The sequence below is a fragment of the Salvelinus fontinalis genome, chromosome 18 (genome assembly GCF_029448725.1).
Source record: "Salvelinus fontinalis isolate EN_2023a chromosome 18, ASM2944872v1, whole genome shotgun sequence".
Classification (NCBI taxonomy): Eukaryota; Metazoa; Chordata; class Actinopteri; order Salmoniformes; family Salmonidae; genus Salvelinus; species Salvelinus fontinalis.
The window spans coordinates 37,650,871-37,672,773 of record NC_074682.1 but is presented as its reverse complement, the minus strand read 5'-3'; the positions used below and the strand labels follow the sequence as shown (position 1 = coordinate 37,672,773).

Below are 21,903 nucleotides of genomic sequence, written 5' to 3'. Positions count from 1 at the left end.
ATGGTGTAACTGATCACACCAACTCTCTCTCTCCCAGGCTGGAACTCGACAGTCATATGGTGTAAATGATCACACCCTCTCTCTCTCTCCCAGGCTGGAACTCGACAGTCATATGGTGTAAATGATCACACCATCTCTCTCTCTCCCAGGCTGGAACTCGACAGTCATATGGTGTAACTGATCACACCATCTCTCTCTCTCCCAGGCTGGAACTCGACAGTCATATGGTGTAACTGATCACACCAACTCTCTCTCTCCCAGGCTGGAACTCGACAGTCATATGGTGTAACTGATCACACCAACTCTCTCTCTCCCAGGCTGGAACTCGACAGTCATATGGTGTAAATGATCACACCATCTCTCTCTCTCCCAGGCTGGAACTCGACAGTCATATGGTGTAACTGATCACACCAACTCTCTCTCTCCCAGGCTGGAACTCGACAGTCATATGGTGTAAATGATCACACCAACTCTCTCTCTCCCAGGCTGGAACTCGACAGTCATATGGTGTAAATGATCACACCATCTCTCTCTCTCTCCCAGGCTGGAACTCGAACATTGACTGCCGCTATTGCCAGTTGCATTGCTTGAACCAATGGTTGCATGCCACATCATTGACTGTGCAGTCGGGCATCAGATTGCTATGTCATATCTGTGCAGTCGGGCATCAGATTGCTATGTCATACCATGTGTTTAGCTTACAGAATATGTTAAATATCTATCCAGGCGTTGTTAGATCTGGCATGCATCTACTCTGCAATGTAGTCAGGCAGGAATTCACCAAAAGCCATTGAAGGGATGAAAGCTTGGTCGAGTTCCTTCCCAACTACTCTGCAGGTGATGCATTGCATCAATCAATGGTTGCGTGCCATGTCATTGACTGTGCAGTAGAGCATCAGATTGCTATAGCATATGATATGGTGACTGATGTGTTAAATACCTATCCAGACGTTGTAAGATCTGGCATGTGTCTGCAATGTAGTCAGGCAGGAACTCAACCGTTCACTTGCCAGCCATTGCCACGGGGGTGTTTTTATTTGAGCAGGGAGCTCAGGGAATGTATCAACAGCCAATCCAGCACAGTCTGGAAGCTATAGCAAGCCTTGATTGGTCAATGTACTGCCATATTGCCAATCATTTCAGCTTTCTCGAATTGTTTGCTATGCTCTGTTCACCGAGCTCAACGACAGAGCTCATCTGCCTTGCTTATTTCGCTGCGAGCCGCTTTCCTTCCATTGCAAATGATGGCTTCTGTCATTTTGACATCATCTAGTAGATATTTGTTGAGTGTTGAGGTGCGCGGTAGCTGCCCATGGTGCTGAATTGTTGTTTCCTGTGCGACTGTTTACTGGCATAACTTGGGTTTAGATATGACATCTGCTTTACCTGCCCTTCCAATTAGTTAGCATACAACAGCACCTCACTCTCATTGTTTAATTTAATAACATTTGCTCTGTTGCTAACAGAATGGCTAGTTATTATAGACTAAGGAAAGTTGGGCAGTTGCCATCATTTCAGCCATATGACAGTATAGGCATCTGGTTATGAACTTTTCAACAAAGGTAGACTAATAAATTATATTATTTTACTCAGGATAAAACCATGGTAACTTCACTACCTTGAGTTTAAGGACATAGTTGTTGCTGCCATTCCCTATCTCCCCAATATATTATTGTCTCACAGTCTCACAGTACCCCAGGAACGAGCATGGTTGTCTGGACTGACTGCGGCAAAAATCATGTTGGTGACCAGATGGAAGCCTCCACATAAGCTCAGTATAACTCGATGGCAACAAAACTTCCTTGAAGTTCTTTCACTAGAGCTCTCCATAGCTCGTGTGAACAGCGCAAAGGAACCAACATTAGATACATTCAATGGAGCAGTCGAAAAGGTCAAAAGCTTATTATGAGTTCATGTAATGTAATCATGTTTGAATTTATCAATTGTATTTTGAATATCTGTAGGCCATAGAATATCGATGTATGCAGGCTGATTCTATTCATGTGTGCCTTGGTCCAACAAACAATTTTACAAACATAAGATGAGAAATGGGTCACACCTACCGAGAAGGGGGAGGGAAAGGGGACATGGGACAGACAGGACAAATGTTTTTCATTTCTATATATATATATGTACTTTTTGAATTTATTGCCTGTCTGGGATCTGAACCACTCACAAAAACAAAAAAAATATTATAAAAAGTTGGTCACAAAAAAACGTTTTTGTCATCCACTAAAACAAACCCAGAAATCAACCATTTTAACTTTTGGATAACACATTATAGTCTTCTTAACTATTAATTGAATAACTTTGTTATATTTTGTGCAATCATGTTGCTTGCGATACTGCAGTCACTGGGCCGTTTTCAAACCAAAGGCATTTACCGACACTCCCTAACAATTTGCTGAGAGTCATCAATTATGCAGGGTACCCGCACGCACTGGGAAGGAAGATAGCAGCAACAATATGGCGTCAGCCGCAGTTTCTCCCGAATCTTTTGGACATCTTCAGTTCAGTCCCGGCTGTCTGGATTTCTGTTAATGCGGGAAAAGTAAGTAGATATTATGTTGTCTTGTACCGAGGGGTTTTGGTGGAGGATGGATCATGCTACTTCCCTGTCTACAACCTGCATCCCCAATGCCGCAGAGCGGTCCCCCTCTCAGAATCCTTTATCCTGAATATTGTGGATAGCGCTCCTTGCCAAAGCTTGTGCAAATATGCATGGAAAACCTCAATTACATGTAGGGATGACAGTCTTAGCTGAAAAACATAAGCTTATACTGCGAAAAGTGGTGGAGAGTGTTAAGCAGGTAAATCGGGGTGTTGGCCTGCCTCTGAACGGAATGACATTCTATGTGTCAAATTGTGAAACATACGTATACGGTGGGATGGGGAAGTGGGAGCACGTCAAACTTCAGTGCATGTTAGCGCTGACATCGACATACATGCAGGCATATAAGGTAGCGGTATGAGCTTTGAGTCAACTTCTATTCTCGATACCCTAATCCTTTGTAAAACAATTTAACAGTAACTGTGATAGTGTTACCTCTTGCACCCCACCTCCACTCCATCACCCCTCCCCTTGCATTTTGAGGCTATATTGCTTGAGATAGGCATGCCTCGGGTTTGGCAGTTGAAGGGGGACCGCGGCACCCCCTCCTCATCTCTTTACAGCCCCCATCCCCAAATAGAGGTGGATAACAAATGTCCACGATGGTGTTATAACCCTTCCCTGTTAATGTTGGGAGCCTTATGGCTTACCTAGACAGCCTTTTCGGGTGTGGTGCTATACAATACGGTCGTCAATGGTATCTGGGGAGCTTACCAAAAACCATTATCAAGACAATCTATAACAATTTATACCGTTTACTTCGAATGGTGGAGCTGAGATTGTTTTGGAGCAAAACAGTTAAATTAATGACATAGCCTAGAATTTATACGAGCAGTGCATGTTTTCAAATGGATTTGTGCCTCTGTCATAGAAGCATCCTCAATACTGCAGTATTTTAGTAAAGGCTTTGGCCCGCATGCCGGGGACAAGGCACGCGCGTGTGTAAACAGTGCATGAGCTACAATACAAAGTCATACTGATAGACCATACAGTGGAAGAGTTATTACCAGTTTATAACATATAGGCCAAGAAGGTGCGCATTTGACTTTCGTTAACGGTTTTACATGTGCTATTGGGTTTATCAAGTGATAACCTGTAATGACAATTGTCGGGAGAGGAAATCCTCTTATAAATTAATCGATTATTGTCCTGACATGGGCAACATGAGCAGTTTTCTGAATGACCTCCATTTTGGCTGGGGTTTAACGATGCTACCCTGTTCGTTAATAGACGTATGCCAAAACACTGAAAGCGCAAGAGCCAGATTATATCCAAATCAATGGGATTGGCATGAAGTCTAGACCAATTGACTATATTGTCTTCATATTTGAGTATATAATTTATTCCAGTCCACATTGCTCTCATTCAGTATCCTATCCAGTCAATGCTAAATTAGGCAATTTGGAGTTATTGAATTCTGTGTGCCACTGGCATGTAGGCCTTCATGTGTAGACGCACTGGATATGGTGTGCTGCTGCTACCCTCGTCTGATTTCGTGCGGACTCCTCTATCAAGTTGCGTTTCTCTCCTCAATAGATCTCCACTCTGCCCCTCTTCAGATCTGTCTCCAGACTCTCCACGATGTCGGATGCTCTCAGTTTCGTCTTTCTTACAGCCCCTCTTTCAATAATGGAGTGAAACAGTTGCGATAAATAGTTAAATTACAGGCCTAGGCTACTCTGCTGGTTGGGCGTTTGGATGTCTCTTTTCTTGGCATAGAGGACACACGCATAGAGGACTCGAGCTAGCGCTTCCTTTGAGGACTCTGTCATCAGGGGTGCTGAAACGGACAGCGATAGGCAGTGCGATCTAAGGAGACGTCAGTTCAACATCTAGTTTTGATTTACATTTGGTTGAGTTGCCAACTAACGTGTATTCAACGTGAAAAAACATGTCTCCTTGTCATTGGATCTAGGTTAAAAGTTTGGTGAAAAACAGACGAAATGACCTTACTTTGATGACTTTTTGCAAATTCAATCATTTTCCCACGTTGATTCAAAGCAATCGCATATATTTTTTTGGGTTGAAATGACGTGGAAACAACGTTGATTCAACCAGTTTTTGACCAATGGGGCGGCTTCCAGAAGCCACTGGAGTTTTCTACCATCTCAGGTTCGGTTTCATGCGATTAACAATCCTTCTCACAATGGACTAATCCCTCGTCTGTCCCTCGTCTGTCTGTAGCAAAATTTAAACAGATGTTACAATTATGCTATTGGTAAATACGCATGCTTATTAGGTTCGAATATCCGGGATGGAATTAGGAACAGCATGCACTCTCAGCGATTGAATGAACACGTGAGTAACCTTAATTTTTGAATGAAATGTTTTGCATCACAAGGTCCCATCGTTCTTGGAATGTGGTTGGCTATTACATTGACTTGATTTTCCTGCAACCCAAATGAGGACAGAATGAATAGTCTTGATTAACTCTACACATTCGCTATAGGAAAGCCAGGAAAGCCTCTATGCCATCATTAGTAAATTAGTTCCCCATATGTCCTGTGGTTTATCAATGTTTGTGAATCACCTTGAACGTAGATCAATTGATGTAACATTTGTGGAAGGAGACTTGGAGGTTGCACCAGGGTCGGGTTACTTAAAACGACGACTTAATTTCCTAGTGGTACAATCTCTAGTGTCAGCGGTTTATGGGGGGGCTTTTAAGGTTTCTTTGCCCTTCGTTCATTCCTGGCCACATTAGTTAGTCGTGAAATGTAGCTAACCTCTATAACATGCACTGCAATGTTCATGACGATGATACTTGAAAATGTATCTATATCAGATCAGATAATAGCCTACATGTTTATACAAAAAAATAACATCACACCCATGGCAATATATTTGAAAAAAACTAGATTTCCACTTAAAAGTCACAAAAATAACCTGGACTAAATTATTCTGAAATCAGAAGAATTCAAATGAATCTGTTAGGAGGCAGGTGATTCTCATTTACAGTGTAATCGTTCTCACCTATGAGTAAGTTGCAGGTGCCTACAGGGTAAAAATAGCCATTCAACCAGTTTTGACAAGAGAAAACAGAACGTTCTCCTCCATTGCACTCCATTGTAAAGTGCAAGGGTGAAAATATATTAGAGAGCAACTGTTATTTACACTAACACATTACAAGTCAACAATACTGAAAAATGAAGATCCATCATGACCAGGTTATGGCAATGATCTGTGGTGTTTTGAGAATCTACTGAAGTCATATATGTTTGTTATCCATCATACCACCTGAACTCCAGCGTTCTAGAGAAACATTGCAATGGAACAGAAGTGGAAGAAAGTTCCAAAGGGACCATATTTAGATTTTGGTGCCATAGTACCTGCTTTTTCCAAGTTAGAATGTGGGTACAAAGGGAATATCTTATTAAGATATGTAATTTCAGGTTTTTCAGAGAGAGAGAGAGAGAGAGAGAGAGAGAGAAGAGGAAGTATCCTGGAACGTTAGTCAGATATTCCAAAGAAAGACATTTAACAGAGCTCCCCCCTTCCAGAAGCAGTACAGGTCACCTGGGACAAGGGAAGAGCCCATGCAGCAGACAGACAGGTACAAGGAAACAGAGGGCTGGAGGTGGCCATTCATTCTTCTCCCTGTAGGGTCACCAAGGTAATCAGCAGGCCAGCCAGACAGCGTCAGAGCCACCATGAATGATTGAAGTAGATTGAAGTCACAGTTCTCTATGAAAATCTCAATGGCAGCCCTGATTTCTGTGGCCTTTATCTGTATGCATTTTGAGAAAGCAAGAGAGAGAGAGGAGAGACAGAGAGAGAAAGAATCATAGAGTGGGAGAGAGAGAGAGTGTCTGGCTCAGGTTCTTAATGGTTGCACATCCTCTAGTCAGGATGCCTTGCTTTGTCGGCTTCCTCTCTGACAGAGATAGAACATTTCACCCTGTCTCAGGCTTAGGGAGAGCAACAGACAGACAAATAGACAGACACCGACAGCGAGGACACAACCGAGCAATTAGTCTTGTTAATAAGCATCATAATGAAATTTAAATCTATCAGATGTTTAATTTGTCTCTTTGTTAGTTCTGCCATCTAATTTGAACTAAAAGAGGAGACCTTCATGAGATGTTAGCTAGCCTTCTGAGTGTTGTTCAATTTGATTGTACCCAAGGTGATATTTTAAACAAGATCATAATGGCTTTTTACATTTTGTAATTTGATAGTAGGACAGGCTGTTTACCCAGATGCTGTACTGACAAATACTTCCTAAATCATAACCAAAGTTCTTCGTGAAAAGGGATGTTCTCAACTTGAGTTTCATTGGAGAAATGGATTTGTCAGCATTTATACCTTTTATCCCATCTCTTTTTCTCCTCCTCTCTCTCTCTCTCGCTCTCCCTCTCCCTCTCTCTCTCTCTCTCTCTCTCTCTCTCTCTCTCTCTCAGAGCCAGATGTCCTGGATGAAACGTAAATAAAGCGGAAATAGCTGTAGGATGAAAACATGGCCGCGCCCGGTCTCGCACCCCCAGGACCTGACAGCTTCAAGCTGTTCACCCCCGAGTCGCTCCTTACTATCGAGGAGCGCCAATTCCAGGAGAAGATCAAGAAAAAGCCCAAGCCCAAGTCTGACAGCAGTCACCGCGAGGAAGAAGAGGAAGAACCCATGCCCAATGGTGATCTGGAGGCGGGGAAGTCCCTCCCTTTCATCTACGGGGACATCCCTAATGGGCTGGTGGCGGTACCACTGGAGGACTTGGACCCTTATTATATGAATGAGAAAGTGAGTTCCTACACCACTCAATCCCACACAGGGCTCGACATGACAAAGGGATCAAACTAACTCTCCTGCAGTGAGAAGTTAGGGGTTGGAGGGTTGTGGGGTAGGATGGGATGGGTCAGAGGTTTGAAAGTAGTACTGGTATAATATCTGTTTAGAAAAATAATTTGAGGAAGGAACAAATGGATTGTACTATACTCAAATCTTTGTAGCTTGCCTTTTAAATGTATACTGCTTATGACTGTTATAAGTCCTAATGTGTGTCCCCTATAACCATGTTTATGAATGAGATGTTAAGCGTATGGGGTAAGTATAAGGAAAAAACACTACCATGGCTTGGCTATGAGTCAATTTAGAATCAAACTATCTATAGGAAACTTGATGAACCTTTTACTGCAGGGGACTAAATCAGGGTCACACAGAGTGTTTCTTGGTAGTCTTAAACAAATCTACTTTGAAACAATATTATACACCTCACTCACATTGTTATGGGCTGAAAAAAATAAGACACCTGTACCATGCCAGATATAGAGTTGAAATGTATTCCATTTTGAGTTTGCATTCCAGTATTACACTTTATATACATCACAGAAGACTGGAATACAACAAAACCGTTTGGCATAGAAACACCAGATTTACAACAGTTTTTTATTTTTATGTTTGTGTTCCACATCGTTGTACCAGCCATGAAAATAGGGTTATGGCACAGAGTCAACAGCAAAGATGACCTTGAGGTGTGTTATTGCTCTTTAATAGTTTGACCACTGGGAGAGGCAATTAGAGCCAGTCTATTCCTAAGAAGGCTCACATAGTGCGCAAAAGTATGTTCTGAATGCTCTGGCTAGCACAATTACCCAGAAGATGCTGAAGGATCCAGTAACTCTGCAGTAAATGTCTGGAGCTCTGGACCGCAGGCCTATTTGGTAATGCTTATGTAGTCTTATCTGTTGATTGATGCTCTGTGTTGCTGCACTTACTGGAAATATGCTGGTGGATGCTGGCAGCAGAGATGAGACCAACAGGCTTCTCTGAATATGTGCTATCAGTGCTCCTGCTAATTGAATTTGCTAGTGAGGAAAATCGCACTTGGATCATGAGGATGTTCTGTCGAAGCAGACAGTCTACATGTGTGTGTGTGTATCTGTGTTTCTGTGTAGGAGAATGTGGTGTGTGTGTGCAAGTTTATGCATTTAGTGTATGTACATTTCCCTGCATAGTGTACATTTACCACATCTTCATAGTATTTTTGCATGGGATACTTTTTCCCTGCCTACTTGTACCAATTTGAAGGAGATAGCAGCTGTTTTGTTTGTTGCATGGCTTCCTTAAAAATATAACCACCATATCGTATCATGATTCAGGCCAGACATCACATACGCCCAATTTGGTATGCATACACAGCACATAAGAGCTCCCATTTAGCATAAGTCAAACGGTTGCTTCCCCTACCAGCCCAGGGCACAACAGTACAGTTTCTCTTTCAGTTTAGGCCCCTCTCCCCTCAGCCTCCACCCCCCAGTGTAATCCAAGCCCAGGAGAGGAGAGGAGGGGCTGGCTGCACCTTGAGGGTGGTAGAGGTGAGGAGCAGCCTGATTCCTGGGCCAGCTGGCTGTACTGGGCTGAGTTGCTGGGCTGAGCTGGGCTGGGCAGGGCTGGAGAAAGGGTTAAGCTGAGCTGGATGGCTGGGCTAAACTGGGGGCTGGGCTGGCTTGGGTTGGATGCAGGGCTGAAGGCTAGGCTGGTGGTTGGGCAGGGCTGAGGCTGAGGCTGGATAAGAGGCTGGACTGAGCTGCAGGCTAGGCTGGGCTGGGCAGGCCTGTAGGTTAGGATGGAGCAGGGCTGGGATGGGTTTTCTAGCCTGTAAAATAATCTAGGGCCTGCAGGGCTATAGAGACCCACTCAGCAGTGTGTGTGTCTCCTATGATCTTATGATTCATGGACTTCTATGATGGCAGCCAGAGGATGGATGATGGCGAGGTACAATTGCTGCGTCTTCCCCCCTCTCCTTCATCCTCCCCTCTTCCTTACCCTGTTGCCCTATCTGTTATGCTTGGCTCTCTCCTTCTCTTGCCTCTGCTCCCTTGTTCCTTTGTTCTCTCCTCCCTGTCCTTGAGGAGGGACAGAGGTAGACTCGTTCATCAGGTGTTGTTCAGGGCTCCCTCATGCACACCTCTCTCATGTCTGGAGCTGTGTCTGTCTCAATGTTCTCCCTCCCTAGATCTCTGTGTGAATGTGTGTGTGTGTGCGCACGTGCATGCTATCAAGGCTCCCTCACTCTGCCCTCCCAAGGACTCTTACCTTTGTGACACACGCACTGCAGGCCGGGCTGTGTGTGTGTGTCAATTACGTAAGAGGACTCGGAAGAGAGCAGAGCGCAAGTCACTGACCTGCTGGGACCAGGATGGTCTGGGACACACAATGGGCCTCCTCCTCCCTGGCCATTCAGAGCGTTTTACTACCTCCCTCCCTCCCCTCTCCCATCCACACCTTCACCATTCATGACACCTATGGGAGCCCCGGCATGCATATTAATTTGTCACCTCAAAACCTCCTCCTCCTCAATCTCTCAACCTCTTTTCTCTCTCTACCTCTCCAGGTTTCTCATTCTCTCCTCTACTCGACCGCCAATTCCCCTATCCCCTCCCGCTCTCTCCACCTCCATGTGTGCAAGCTTGCGTATGACCGTGTGTGTGTGTTGCTGTCAGCTGCAGTGAAACCTGATCACAGCACTCATGAATCGAGTAGGGGAAGAGGGGAGCGGTGCCGGTGAGGGAAAAGTGCAGTCACTGCAGTTTCTCTTCTCCCCTGGCTGTGGTGGATGTGTGTGTTAGTGTGTGTGTATCTGTGCATGTGAGCATTTGTGCAGGCGTATGTGTGTGTGTGACAGTGCATGTGTGTGTGAGTACGTGTTTGTTGAAGATGGGGTTGAATTTAAGTTGTGCATGTGTGTGGGAGGAGCCACAGTGAACGATGTATGTGTGTGCCCAACCAACATGTTGGCCTGGACCCTTCGTAAAAACGTTTACTTAATTGCACCCACATGATGTCCCAGGTCTAAATCAGTCCCCGACTAGAAGGGAACAATGAAAAAATGCAGTGTAACTGGCTTGGAGGTCCAGAGTTGAGTGTGAGGGAACTAGACAATACATCACTACTGGTTGTTTAATATAGCATACAGTACCTAGCATCTACAGTAGCTTAAGCCTGGTTGTTAGATCTGTTTGTGCTTCAGACAAGCGAAAACAGGTATGGTCTGGCGACCAAGTGAATGTAAAAGAATGTAGCACTGTATGGTGTAACCAGCGTCTCTCCTGCTAGCCATTCTATCTCTATGGTGTAGTAGCATTGACCGCCGTAGCCATTCTATCTCTATGGTGTAGTAGCATTGACCCCCGTAGCCATTCTATCTCTATGGTGTAGTAGCATTGACCCCCGTAGCCATTCTATCTCTATGGTGTAGTAGCATTGACCCCCGTAGCCATTCTATCTCTATGGTGTAGTAGCATTGACCCCCGTAGCCATTCTATCTCTATGGTGTAGTAGCATTGACCCCCGTAGCCATTCTATCTCTATGGTGTAGCATTGACCCCCGTAGCCTTTCTATCTCTATGGTGTAGTAGCATTGACCCCCGTAGCCATTCTATCTCTATGGTGTAGTAGCATTGACCCCCGTAGCCATTCTATCTCTATGGTGTAGTAGCATTGACACCCGTAGCCATTCTATCTCTATGGTGTAGTAGCATTGACCCCCTGTAGCCATTCTATCTCTATGGTGTAGTAGCATTGACCGCCGTAGCCATTCTATCTCTACGGTGTAGCATTGACCCCCGTAGCCATTCTATCTCTATGGTGTAGTAGCATTGACCCCCTGTAGCCATTCTATCTCTATGGTGTAGTAGCATTGACCGCCGTAGCCATTCTATCTCTATGGTGTAGTAGCATTGACCCCCGTAGCCATTCTATCTCTATGGTGTAGCATTGACCCCCGTAGCCATTATATCTCTATGGTGTAATAGCATTGACCCTTGCTAGCAATTCTTACACTGTAAAAAGTGGGACAACACTGTTGTTCATCTGAAGTGATTTTTCTGATTGGTATATTCCAAATGATGATGTAACCAGAGGCTCTATTGCTAGTCATTCTATCTCTATGATGTAACCAGAGTCTCTCCTGTTAGTCATTCTATCTCTGTGATGTAACCAGAGTCTCTATTGCTAGTCATTCTATCTCTATGATGTAACCAGAGTCTCTCCTGCTAGTCATTCTATCTCTATGATGTAAACAGAGTCTCTCATGTTAGTCATTATATCTCTATGATGTAACCAGAGTCTCTCCTGCTAGTCATTCTATCTCTATGATGTAACCAGAGTCTCTCCTGTTAGTCATTCTATCTCTATGATGTAACCAGAGTCTCTATTGCTAGTCATTATATCTCTATGATGTAACCAGAGTCTCTTCTGCTAGTCATTCTATCTCTATGATGTAACCAGAGTCTCTCCTGCTAGTCATTCTATCTCTATGATGTAACCAGAGTCTCTCATGTTAGTCATTATATCTCTATGATGTAACCAGAGTCTCTCCTGCTAGTCATTCTATCTCTATGATGTAACCAGAGTCTCTCCTGTTAGTCATTCTATCTCTATGATGTAACCAGAGTCTCTATTGCTAGTCATTCTATCTCTATGATGTAACCAGAGTCTCTCCTGATAGTCATTCTATCTCTATGATGTAACCAGAGTCTCTCCTGTTAGTCATTCTATCTCTATGATGTAACCAGAGTCTCTCCTGTTAGTCATTCTATCGCTATGATGTTACCAGAGTCTCTCCTGTTAGTTATTCTATCGCTATGTACCAAGAGTCTTTATCGTTAGTCATTCTATCTCTATGATGTAACCAGAGTCTCTCCTGCTAGTCATTCTATCTCTATGATGTAACCAGAGTCTCTCCTGTTAGTCATTCTATCTCTATGATGTAACCAGTGTCTCTCCTGCTAGTCATTATATCTCTATGATGTAACCAGAATCTCTCATGTTAGTCATTCTATCTCTATGATGTAACCAGAGTCTCTCCTGTTAGTCATTCTATCTCTATGATGTAACCAGAATCTCTCCTGTTAATCATTCTATCTCTATGATGTAACCCGCATCTCTATTGTTAGTCATTCTATCTCTATGATGTAACCACAGTCTCTATAGCTAGTTATTCTGTCTCGGTGATGTAACCATTGTCTCTCCTGTTAGTCATTCTATCTCTATGATGTAACCAGAGTCTCTCCTGTTAGTCATTCTATCTTTATGATGTAACCAGAGTCTCTATTGCTAGTCATTCTATCTCTATGATGTAACCAGAGTGTCTCCTGTTAGTCATTCTATCTCTATGATGTAACCATAGTCTCTCCTGTTAGTCATTCTATCTCTATGATGTAACCAGAGTCTCTGCTGTTAGTCATTCTATCTCTATGATGTAACCAGAGTCTCTCCTGTTAGTCATTCTATCTCTGTGATGTAACCAGAGTCTCTATTGCTCGTCATTCTATCTCTGTGATGTAACCAGAGTCTCTCCTGTTAGTCATTCTATCTCTATGATGTACCAGAGTCTCTCCTGTTAGTCATTCTATCTCTATGATGTAACCAGAGTCTCTCCTGCTAGTCATTCTATCTCTATGATATTTCCAGAGTCTCTATTGTTAGTCATTCTATCTCTATGATGTAACCAGAGTCTCTCCTGATAGTCATTCTATCTCTATGATGTAACATGAGTCTCTATTGCTAGTCATTCTATCTCTATGATGTAACCAGAGTTTCTCCTGATAGTCATTCTATCTCTATGATGTAACCAGAGTCTCTCCTGTTAGTCATTCTATCTCTATGATGTAACCAGAGTCTCTCCTGTTAGTCATTTTATCTCTATGATGTAACCAGAGTCTCTATTGTTAGTCATTCTATCTCTATGATGTAACCAGAGTCTCTCCTGTTAGTTATTCTATCGCTATGTACCAAGAGTCTTTATCGTCAGTCATTCTATCTCTATGATGTAACCAGAGTCTCTCCTGCTAGTCATTCTATCTCTATGATGTAACCAGAGTCTCTCCTGTTAGTCATTCTATCTCTATGATGTAACCAGTGTCTCTCCTGCTAGTCATTCTATCTCTATGATGTAACCAGAATCTCTCCTGTTAGTCATTCTATCTCTATGATGTAACCAGAGTCTATATTGTTAGTCATTCTATCTCTATGATGTAACCAGAGTCTCTCCTGTTAGTCATTCTATCTCTATGATGTAACCAGAGTCTCTCCTGTTAGTCATTCTATCTCTATGATGTAACCAGAGTCTCTCCTGCTAGTCATTCTATCTCTATGATATATCCAGAGTCTCTATTGTTAGTCATTCTATCTCTATGATGTAACCAGAGTCTCTCATGTTAGTCATTCTATCTCTATGATGTAACCAGAGTCTCTCCTGTTAGTCATTCTATCTCTATGGTGTAACCAGAGTCTCTATTGCTTGTCATTCTATCTCTGTGATGTAACCAGAGTCTCTATTGTTAGTCATTCTATCTCTATGATGTAACCAGAGTCTCTCCTGTTAGTCATTATATCTCTGTGATGTAACCTGAGTCTCTCCTGTTAGTCATTCTATCTCTGTGATGTAACCAGAGTCTCTATTGTTAGTCATTCTATCTCTATGATGTAACCAGAATCTCTCCTGTTAGTCATTCTATCTCTATGATGTAACCATAGTCTCTCCTGTTAGTCATTCTATCTCTATGATGTAACCAGAGTCTCTATTGCTAGCCATTCTATCTCTATGATGTAACCATTGTCTCTCCTGCTAGTCATTCTATCTATATGATGTAACCAGAGTCTCTCCTGTTAGTCATTCTATCTCTATGTTGTACCATAGTATCTATTGTTAGTCATTCTATCTCTCTGATGTAACCAGAGTCTATATTGTTAGTCATTCTATCTCTATGATGTAACCAGAGTCTCTTCTGTTAGTCATTCTATCTCTATGATGTAACCAGAGTCTCTCCTGCTAGTCATTCTATCTCTATGATGTAACCCGCATCTCTATTGTTAGTCATTCTATCTCTATGATGTAACCACAGTCTCTATAGCTAGTTATTCTGTCTCGGTGATGTAACCATTGTCTCTCCTGTTAGTCATTCTATCTCTATGATGTAACCAGAGTCTCTCCTGTTAGTCATTCTATCTTTATGATGTAACCAGAGTCTCTATTGCTAGTCATTCTATCTCTATGATGTAACCAGAGTGTCTCCTGTTAGTCATTCTATCTCTATGATGTAACCATAGTCTCTCCTGTTAGTCATTCTATCTCTATGATGTAACCAGAGTCTCTGCTGTTAGTCATTCTATCTCTATGATGTAACCAGAGTCTCTCCTGTTAGTCATTCTATCTCTGTGATGTAACCAGAGTCTCTATTGCTCGTCATTCTATCTCTGTGATGTAACCAGAGTCTCTCCTGTTAGTCATTCTATCTCTATGATGTACCAGAGTCTCTCCTGTTAGTCATTCTATCTCTATGATGTAACCAGAGTCTCTCCTGCTAGTCATTCTATCTCTATGATATTTCCAGAGTCTCTATTGTTAGTCATTCTATCTCTATGATGTAACCAGAGTCTCTCCTGATAGTCATTCTATCTCTATGATGTAACATGAGTCTCTATTGCTAGTCATTCTATCTCTATGATGTAACCAGAGTTTCTCCTGATAGTCATTCTATCTCTATGATGTAACCAGAGTCTCTCCTGTTAGTCATTCTATCTCTATGATGTAACCAGAGTCTCTCCTGTTAGTCATTTTATCTCTATGATGTAACCAGAGTCTCTATTGTTAGTCATTCTATCTCTATGATGTAACCAGAGTCTCTCCTGTTAGTTATTCTATCGCTATGTACCAAGAGTCTTTATCGTCAGTCATTCTATCTCTATGATGTAACCAGAGTCTCTCCTGCTAGTCATTCTATCTCTATGATGTAACCAGAGTCTCTCCTGTTAGTCATTCTATCTCTATGATGTAACCAGTGTCTCTCCTGCTAGTCATTCTATCTCTATGATGTAACCAGAATCTCTCCTGTTAGTCATTCTATCTCTATGATGTAACCAGAGTCTATATTGTTAGTCATTCTATCTCTATGATGTAACCAGAGTCTCTCCTGTTAGTCATTCTATCTCTATGATGTAACCAGAGTCTCTCCTGTTAGTCATTCTATCTCTATGATGTAACCAGAGTCTCTCCTGCTAGTCATTCTATCTCTATGATATATCCAGAGTCTCTATTGTTAGTCATTCTATCTCTATGATGTAACCAGAGTCTCTCATGTTAGTCATTCTATCTCTATGATGTAACCAGAGTCTCTCCTGTTAGTCATTCTATCTCTATGTTGTTCCATAGTCTCTCCTGCTAGTCATTCTATCTCTATGATGTAACCAGTGTCTCTCCTGCTAGTCATTCTATCTCTATGATGTACCAGAGTCTCTCCTGTTAGTCATTCTATCTCTATGATGTAACCAGAGTCTCTCCTGCTAGTCATTCTATCTCTATGATATATCCAGAGTCTCTATTGTTAGTCATTCTATCTCTATGATGTAACCAGAGTCTCTCATGTTAGTCATTCTATCTCTATGATGTAACCAGAGTCTCTCCTGTTAGTCATTCTATCTCTATGGCGTAACCAGAGTCTCTATTTCTTGTCATTCTATCTCTGTGATGTAACCAGAGTCTCTATTGTTAGTCATTCTATCTCTATGATGTAACCAGAGTCTCTCCTGTTAGTCATTCTATCTCTATGATGTAACCAGAGTCTCTATTGCTAGTCATTATATCTCTATGATGTAACCAGAGTCTCTTCTGCTAGTCATTCTATCTCTATGATGTAACCAGAGTCTCTCCTGCTAGTCATTCTATCTCTATGATGTAACCAGAGTCTCTCATGTTAGTCATTATATCTCTATGATGTAACCAGAGTCTCTCCTGCTAGTCATTCTATCTCTATGATGTAACCAGAGTCTCTCCTGTTAGTCATTCTATCTCTATGATGTAACCAGAGTCTCTATTGCTAGTCATTCTATCTCTATGATGTAACCAGAGTCTCTCCTGATAGTCATTCTATCTCTATGATGTAACCAGAGTCTCTCCTGTTAGTCATTCTATCTCTATGATGTAACCAGAGTCTCTCCTGTTAGTCATTCTATCGCTATGATGTTACCAGAGTCTCTCCTGTTAGTTATTCTATCGCTATGTACCAAGAGTCTTTATCGTTAGTCATTCTATCTCTATGATGTAACCAGAGTCTCTCCTGCTAGTCATTCTATCTCTATGATGTAACCAGAGTCTCTCCTGTTAGTCATTCTATCTCTATGATGTAACCAGTGTCTCTCCTGCTAGTCATTATATCTCTATGATGTAACCAGAATCTCTCATGTTAGTCATTCTATCTCTATGATGTAACCAGAGTCTCTCCTGTTAGTCATTCTATCTCTATGATGTAACCAGAATCTCTCCTGTTAATCATTCTATCTCTATGATGTAACCCGCATCTCTATTGTTAGTCATTCTATCTCTATGATGTAACCACAGTCTCTATAGCTAGTTATTCTGTCTCGGTGATGTAACCATTGTCTCTCCTGTTAGTCATTCTATCTCTATGATGTAACCAGAGTCTCTCCTGTTAGTCATTCTATCTCTATGATGTAACCAGAGTCTCTATTGCTAGTCATTATATCTCTATGATGTAACCAGAGTCTCTTCTGCTAGTCATTCTATCTCTATGATGTAACCAGAGTCTCTCCTGCTAGTCATTCTATCTCTATGATGTAACCAGAGTCTCTCATGTTAGTCATTATATCTCTATGATGTAACCAGAGTCTCTCCTGCTAGTCATTCTATCTCTATGATGTAACCAGAGTCTCTCCTGTTAGTCATTCTATCTCTATGATGTAACCAGAGTCTCTATTGCTAGTCATTCTATCTCTATGATGTAACCAGAGTCTCTCCTGATAGTCATTCTATCTCTATGATGTAACCAGAGTCTCTCCTGTTAGTCATTCTATCTCTATGATGTAACCAGAGTCTCTCCTGTTAGTCATTCTATCGCTATGATGTTACCAGAGTCTCTCCTGTTAGTTATTCTATCGCTATGTACCAAGAGTCTTTATCGTTAGTCATTCTATCTCTATGATGTAACCAGAGTCTCTCCTGCTAGTCATTCTATCTCTATGATGTAACCAGAGTCTCTCCTGTTAGTCATTCTATCTCTATGATGTAACCAGTGTCTCTCCTGCTAGTCATTATATCTCTATGATGTAACCAGAATCTCTCATGTTAGTCATTCTATCTCTATGATGTAACCAGAGTCTCTCCTGTTAGTCATTCTATCTCTATGATGTAACCAGAATCTCTCCTGTTAATCATTCTATCTCTATGATGTAACCCGCATCTCTATTGTTAGTCATTCTATCTCTATGATGTAACCACAGTCTCTATAGCTAGTTATTCTGTCTCGGTGATGTAACCATTGTCTCTCCTGTTAGTCATTCTATCTCTATGATGTAACCAGAGTCTCTCCTGTTAGTCATTCTATCTTTATGATGTAACCAGAGTCTCTATTGCTAGTCATTCTATCTCTATGATGTAACCAGAGTGTCTCCTGTTAGTCATTCTATCTCTATGATGTAACCATAGTCTCTCCTGTTAGTCATTCTATCTCTATGATGTAACCAGAGTCTCTGCTGTTAGTCATTCTATCTCTATGATGTAACCAGAGTCTCTCCTGTTAGTCATTCTATCTCTGTGATGTAACCAGAGTCTCTATTGCTCGTCATTCTATCTCTGTGATGTAACCAGAGTCTCTCCTGTTAGTCATTCTATCTCTATGATGTACCAGAGTCTCTCCTGTTAGTCATTCTATCTCTATGATGTAACCAGAGTCTCTCCTGCTAGTCATTCTATCTCTATGATATTTCCAGAGTCTCTATTGTTAGTCATTCTATCTCTATGATGTAACCAGAGTCTCTCCTGATAGTCATTCTATCTCTATGATGTAACATGAGTCTCTATTGCTAGTCATTCTATCTCTATGATGTAACCAGAGTTTCTCCTGATAGTCATTCTATCTCTATGATGTAACCAGAGTCTCTCCTGTTAGTCATTCTATCTCTATGATGTAACCAGAGTCTCTCCTGTTAGTCATTTTATCTCTATGATGTAACCAGAGTCTCTATTGTTAGTCATTCTATCTCTATGATGTAACCAGAGTCTCTCCTGTTAGTTATTCTATCGCTATGTACCAAGAGTCTTTATCGTCAGTCATTCTATCTCTATGATGTAACCAGAGTCTCTCCTGCTAGTCATTCTATCTCTATGATGTAACCAGAGTCTCTCCTGTTAGTCATTCTATCTCTATGATGTAACCAGTGTCTCTCCTGCTAGTCATTCTATCTCTATGATGTAACCAGAATCTCTCCTGTTAGTCATTCTATCTCTATGATGTAACCAGAGTCTATATTGTTAGTCATTCTATCTCTATGATGTAACCAGAGTCTCTCCTGTTAGTCATTCTATCTCTATGATGTAACCAGAGTCTCTCCTGTTAGTCATTCTATCTCTATGATGTAACCAGAGTCTCTCCTGCTAGTCATTCTATCTCTATGATATATCCAGAGTCTCTATTGTTAGTCATTCTATCTCTATGATGTAACCAGAGTCTCTCATGTTAGTCATTCTATCTCTATGATGTAACCAGAGTCTCTCCTGTTAGTCATTCTATCTCTATGGTGTAACCAGAGTCTCTATTGCTTGTCATTCTATCTCTGTGATGTAACCAGAGTCTCTATTGTTAGTCATTCTATCTCTATGATGTAACCAGAGTCTCTCCTGTTAGTCATTATATCTCTGTGATGTAACCTGAGTCTCTCCTGTTAGTCATTCTATCTCTGTGATGTAACCAGAGTCTCTATTGTTAGTCATTCTATCTCTATGATGTAACCAGAATCTCTCCTGTTAGTCATTCTATCTCTATGATGTAACCATAGTCTCTCCTGTTAGTCATTCTATCTCTATGATGTAACCAGAGTCTCTATTGCTAGCCATTCTATCTCTATGATGTAACCATTGTCTCTCCTGCTAGTCATTCTATCTATATGATGTAACCAGAGTCTCTCCTGTTAGTCATTCTATCTCTATGTTGTACCATAGTATCTATTGTTAGTCATTCTATCTCTCTGATGTAACCAGAGTCTATATTGTTAGTCATTCTATCTCTATGATGTAACCAGAGTCTCTTCTGTTAGTCATTCTATCTCTATGATGTAACCAGAGTCTCTCCTGCTAGTCATTCTATCTCTATGATGTAACCCGCATCTCTATTGTTAGTCATTCTATCTCTATGATGTAACCACAGTCTCTATAGCTAGTTATTCTGTCTCGGTGATGTAACCATTGTCTCTCCTGTTAGTCATTCTATCTCTATGATGTAACCAGAGTCTCTCCTGTTAGTCATTCTATCTTTATGATGTAACCAGAGTCTCTATTGCTAGTCATTCTATCTCTATGATGTAACCAGAGTGTCTCCTGTTAGTCATTCTATCTCTATGATGTAACCATAGTCTCTCCTGTTAGTCATTCTATCTCTATGATGTAACCAGAGTCTCTGCTGTTAGTCATTCTATCTCTATGATGTAACCAGAGTCTCTCCTGTTAGTCATTCTATCTCTGTGATGTAACCAGAGTCTCTATTGCTCGTCATTCTATCTCTGTGATGTAACCAGAGTCTCTCCTGTTAGTCATTCTATCTCTATGATGTACCAGAGTCTCTCCTGTTAGTCATTCTATCTCTATGATGTAACCAGAGTCTCTCCTGCTAGTCATTCTATCTCTATGATATTTCCAGAGTCTCTATTGTTAGTCATTCTATCTCTATGATGTAACCAGAGTCTCTCCTGATAGTCATTCTATCTCTATGATGTAACATGAGTCTCTATTGCTAGTCATTCTATCTCTATGATGTAACCAGAGTTTCTCCTGATAGTCATTCTATCTCTATGATGTAACCAGAGTCTCTCCTGTTAGTCATTCTATCTCTATGATGTAACCAGAGTCTCTCCTGTTAGTCATTTTATCTCTATGATGTAACCAGAGTCTCTATTGTTAGTCATTCTATCTCTATGATGTAACCAGAGTCTCTCCTGTTAGTTATTCTATCGCTATGTACCAAGAGTCTTTATCGTCAGTCATTCTATCTCTATGATGTAACCAGAGTCTCTCCTGCTAGTCATTCTATCTCTATGATGTAACCAGAGTCTCTCCTGTTAGTCATTCTATCTCTATGATGTAACCAGTGTCTCTCCTGCTAGTCATTCTATCTCTATGATGTAACCAGAATCTCTCCTGTTAGTCATTCTATCTCTATGATGTAACCAGAGTCTATATTGTTAGTCATTCTATCTCTATGATGTAACCAGAGTCTCTCCTGTTAGTCATTCTATCTCTATGATGTAACCAGAGTCTCTCCTGTTAGTCATTCTATCTCTATGATGTAACCAGAGTCTCTCCTGCTAGTCATTCTATCTCTATGATATATCCAGAGTCTCTATTGTTAGTCATTCTATCTCTATGATGTAACCAGAGTCTCTCATGTTAGTCATTCTATCTCTATGATGTAACCAGAGTCTCTCCTGTTAGTCATTCTATCTCTATGTTGTTCCATAGTCTCTCCTGCTAGTCATTCTATCTCTATGATGTAACCAGTGTCTCTCCTGCTAGTCATTCTATCTCTATGATGTACCAGAGTCTCTCCTGTTAGTCATTCTATCTCTATGATGTAACCAGAGTCTCTCCTGCTAGTCATTCTATCTCTATGATATATCCAGAGTCTCTATTGTTAGTCATTCTATCTCTATGATGTAACCAGAGTCTCTCATGTTAGTCATTCTATCTCTATGATGTAACCAGAGTCTCTCCTGTTAGTCATTCTATCTCTATGGCGTAACCAGAGTCTCTATTTCTTGTCATTCTATCTCTGTGATGTAACCAGAGTCTCTATTGTTAGTCATTCTATCTCTATGATGTAACCAGAGTCTCTCCTGTTAGTCATTCTATCTCTATGATGTAACCAGAGTCTCTATTGCTAGTCATTATATCTCTATGATGTAACCAGAGTCTCTTCTGCTAGTCATTCTATCTCTATGATGTAACCAGAGTCTCTCCTGCTAGTCATTCTATCTCTATGATGTAACCAGAGTCTCTCATGTTAGTCATTATATCTCTATGATGTAACCAGAGTCTCTCCTGCTAGTCATTCTATCTCTATGATGTAACCAGAGTCTCTCCTGTTAGTCATTCTATCTCTATGATGTAACCAGAGTCTCTATTGCTAGTCATTCTATCTCTATGATGTAACCAGAGTCTCTCCTGATAGTCATTCTATCTCTATGATGTAACCAGAGTCTCTCCTGTTAGTCATTCTATCTCTATGATGTAACCAGAGTCTCTCCTGTTAGTCATTCTATCGCTATGATGTTACCAGAGTCTCTCCTGTTA

The 21,903-nt window shown here is 41.3% G+C and overlaps 1 protein-coding gene across 6 annotated transcripts in view; it reads left to right on the top strand.

Annotated features, from left to right (window-relative positions):
• Window positions 1–2,401: 2,401 nt before the first annotated feature.
• Window positions 2,402–21,903, top strand: part of LOC129815450 (sodium channel protein type 8 subunit alpha-like) — a 219,980-nt gene continuing 200,478 nt past the window's right edge. For all 6 annotated transcript variants that reach the window (XM_055869298.1, XM_055869296.1, XM_055869295.1 and 3 more), the window contains exons 1-2: window positions 2,402–2,551; window positions 7,012–7,346. In XM_055869298.1, coding sequence (XP_055725273.1) covers window positions 7,068–7,346 — 279 coding nt within the window. In that variant the 5' untranslated portion in view covers window positions 2,402–2,551; window positions 7,012–7,067. The remainder of the gene's footprint in view (window positions 2,552–7,011; window positions 7,347–21,903) is intronic.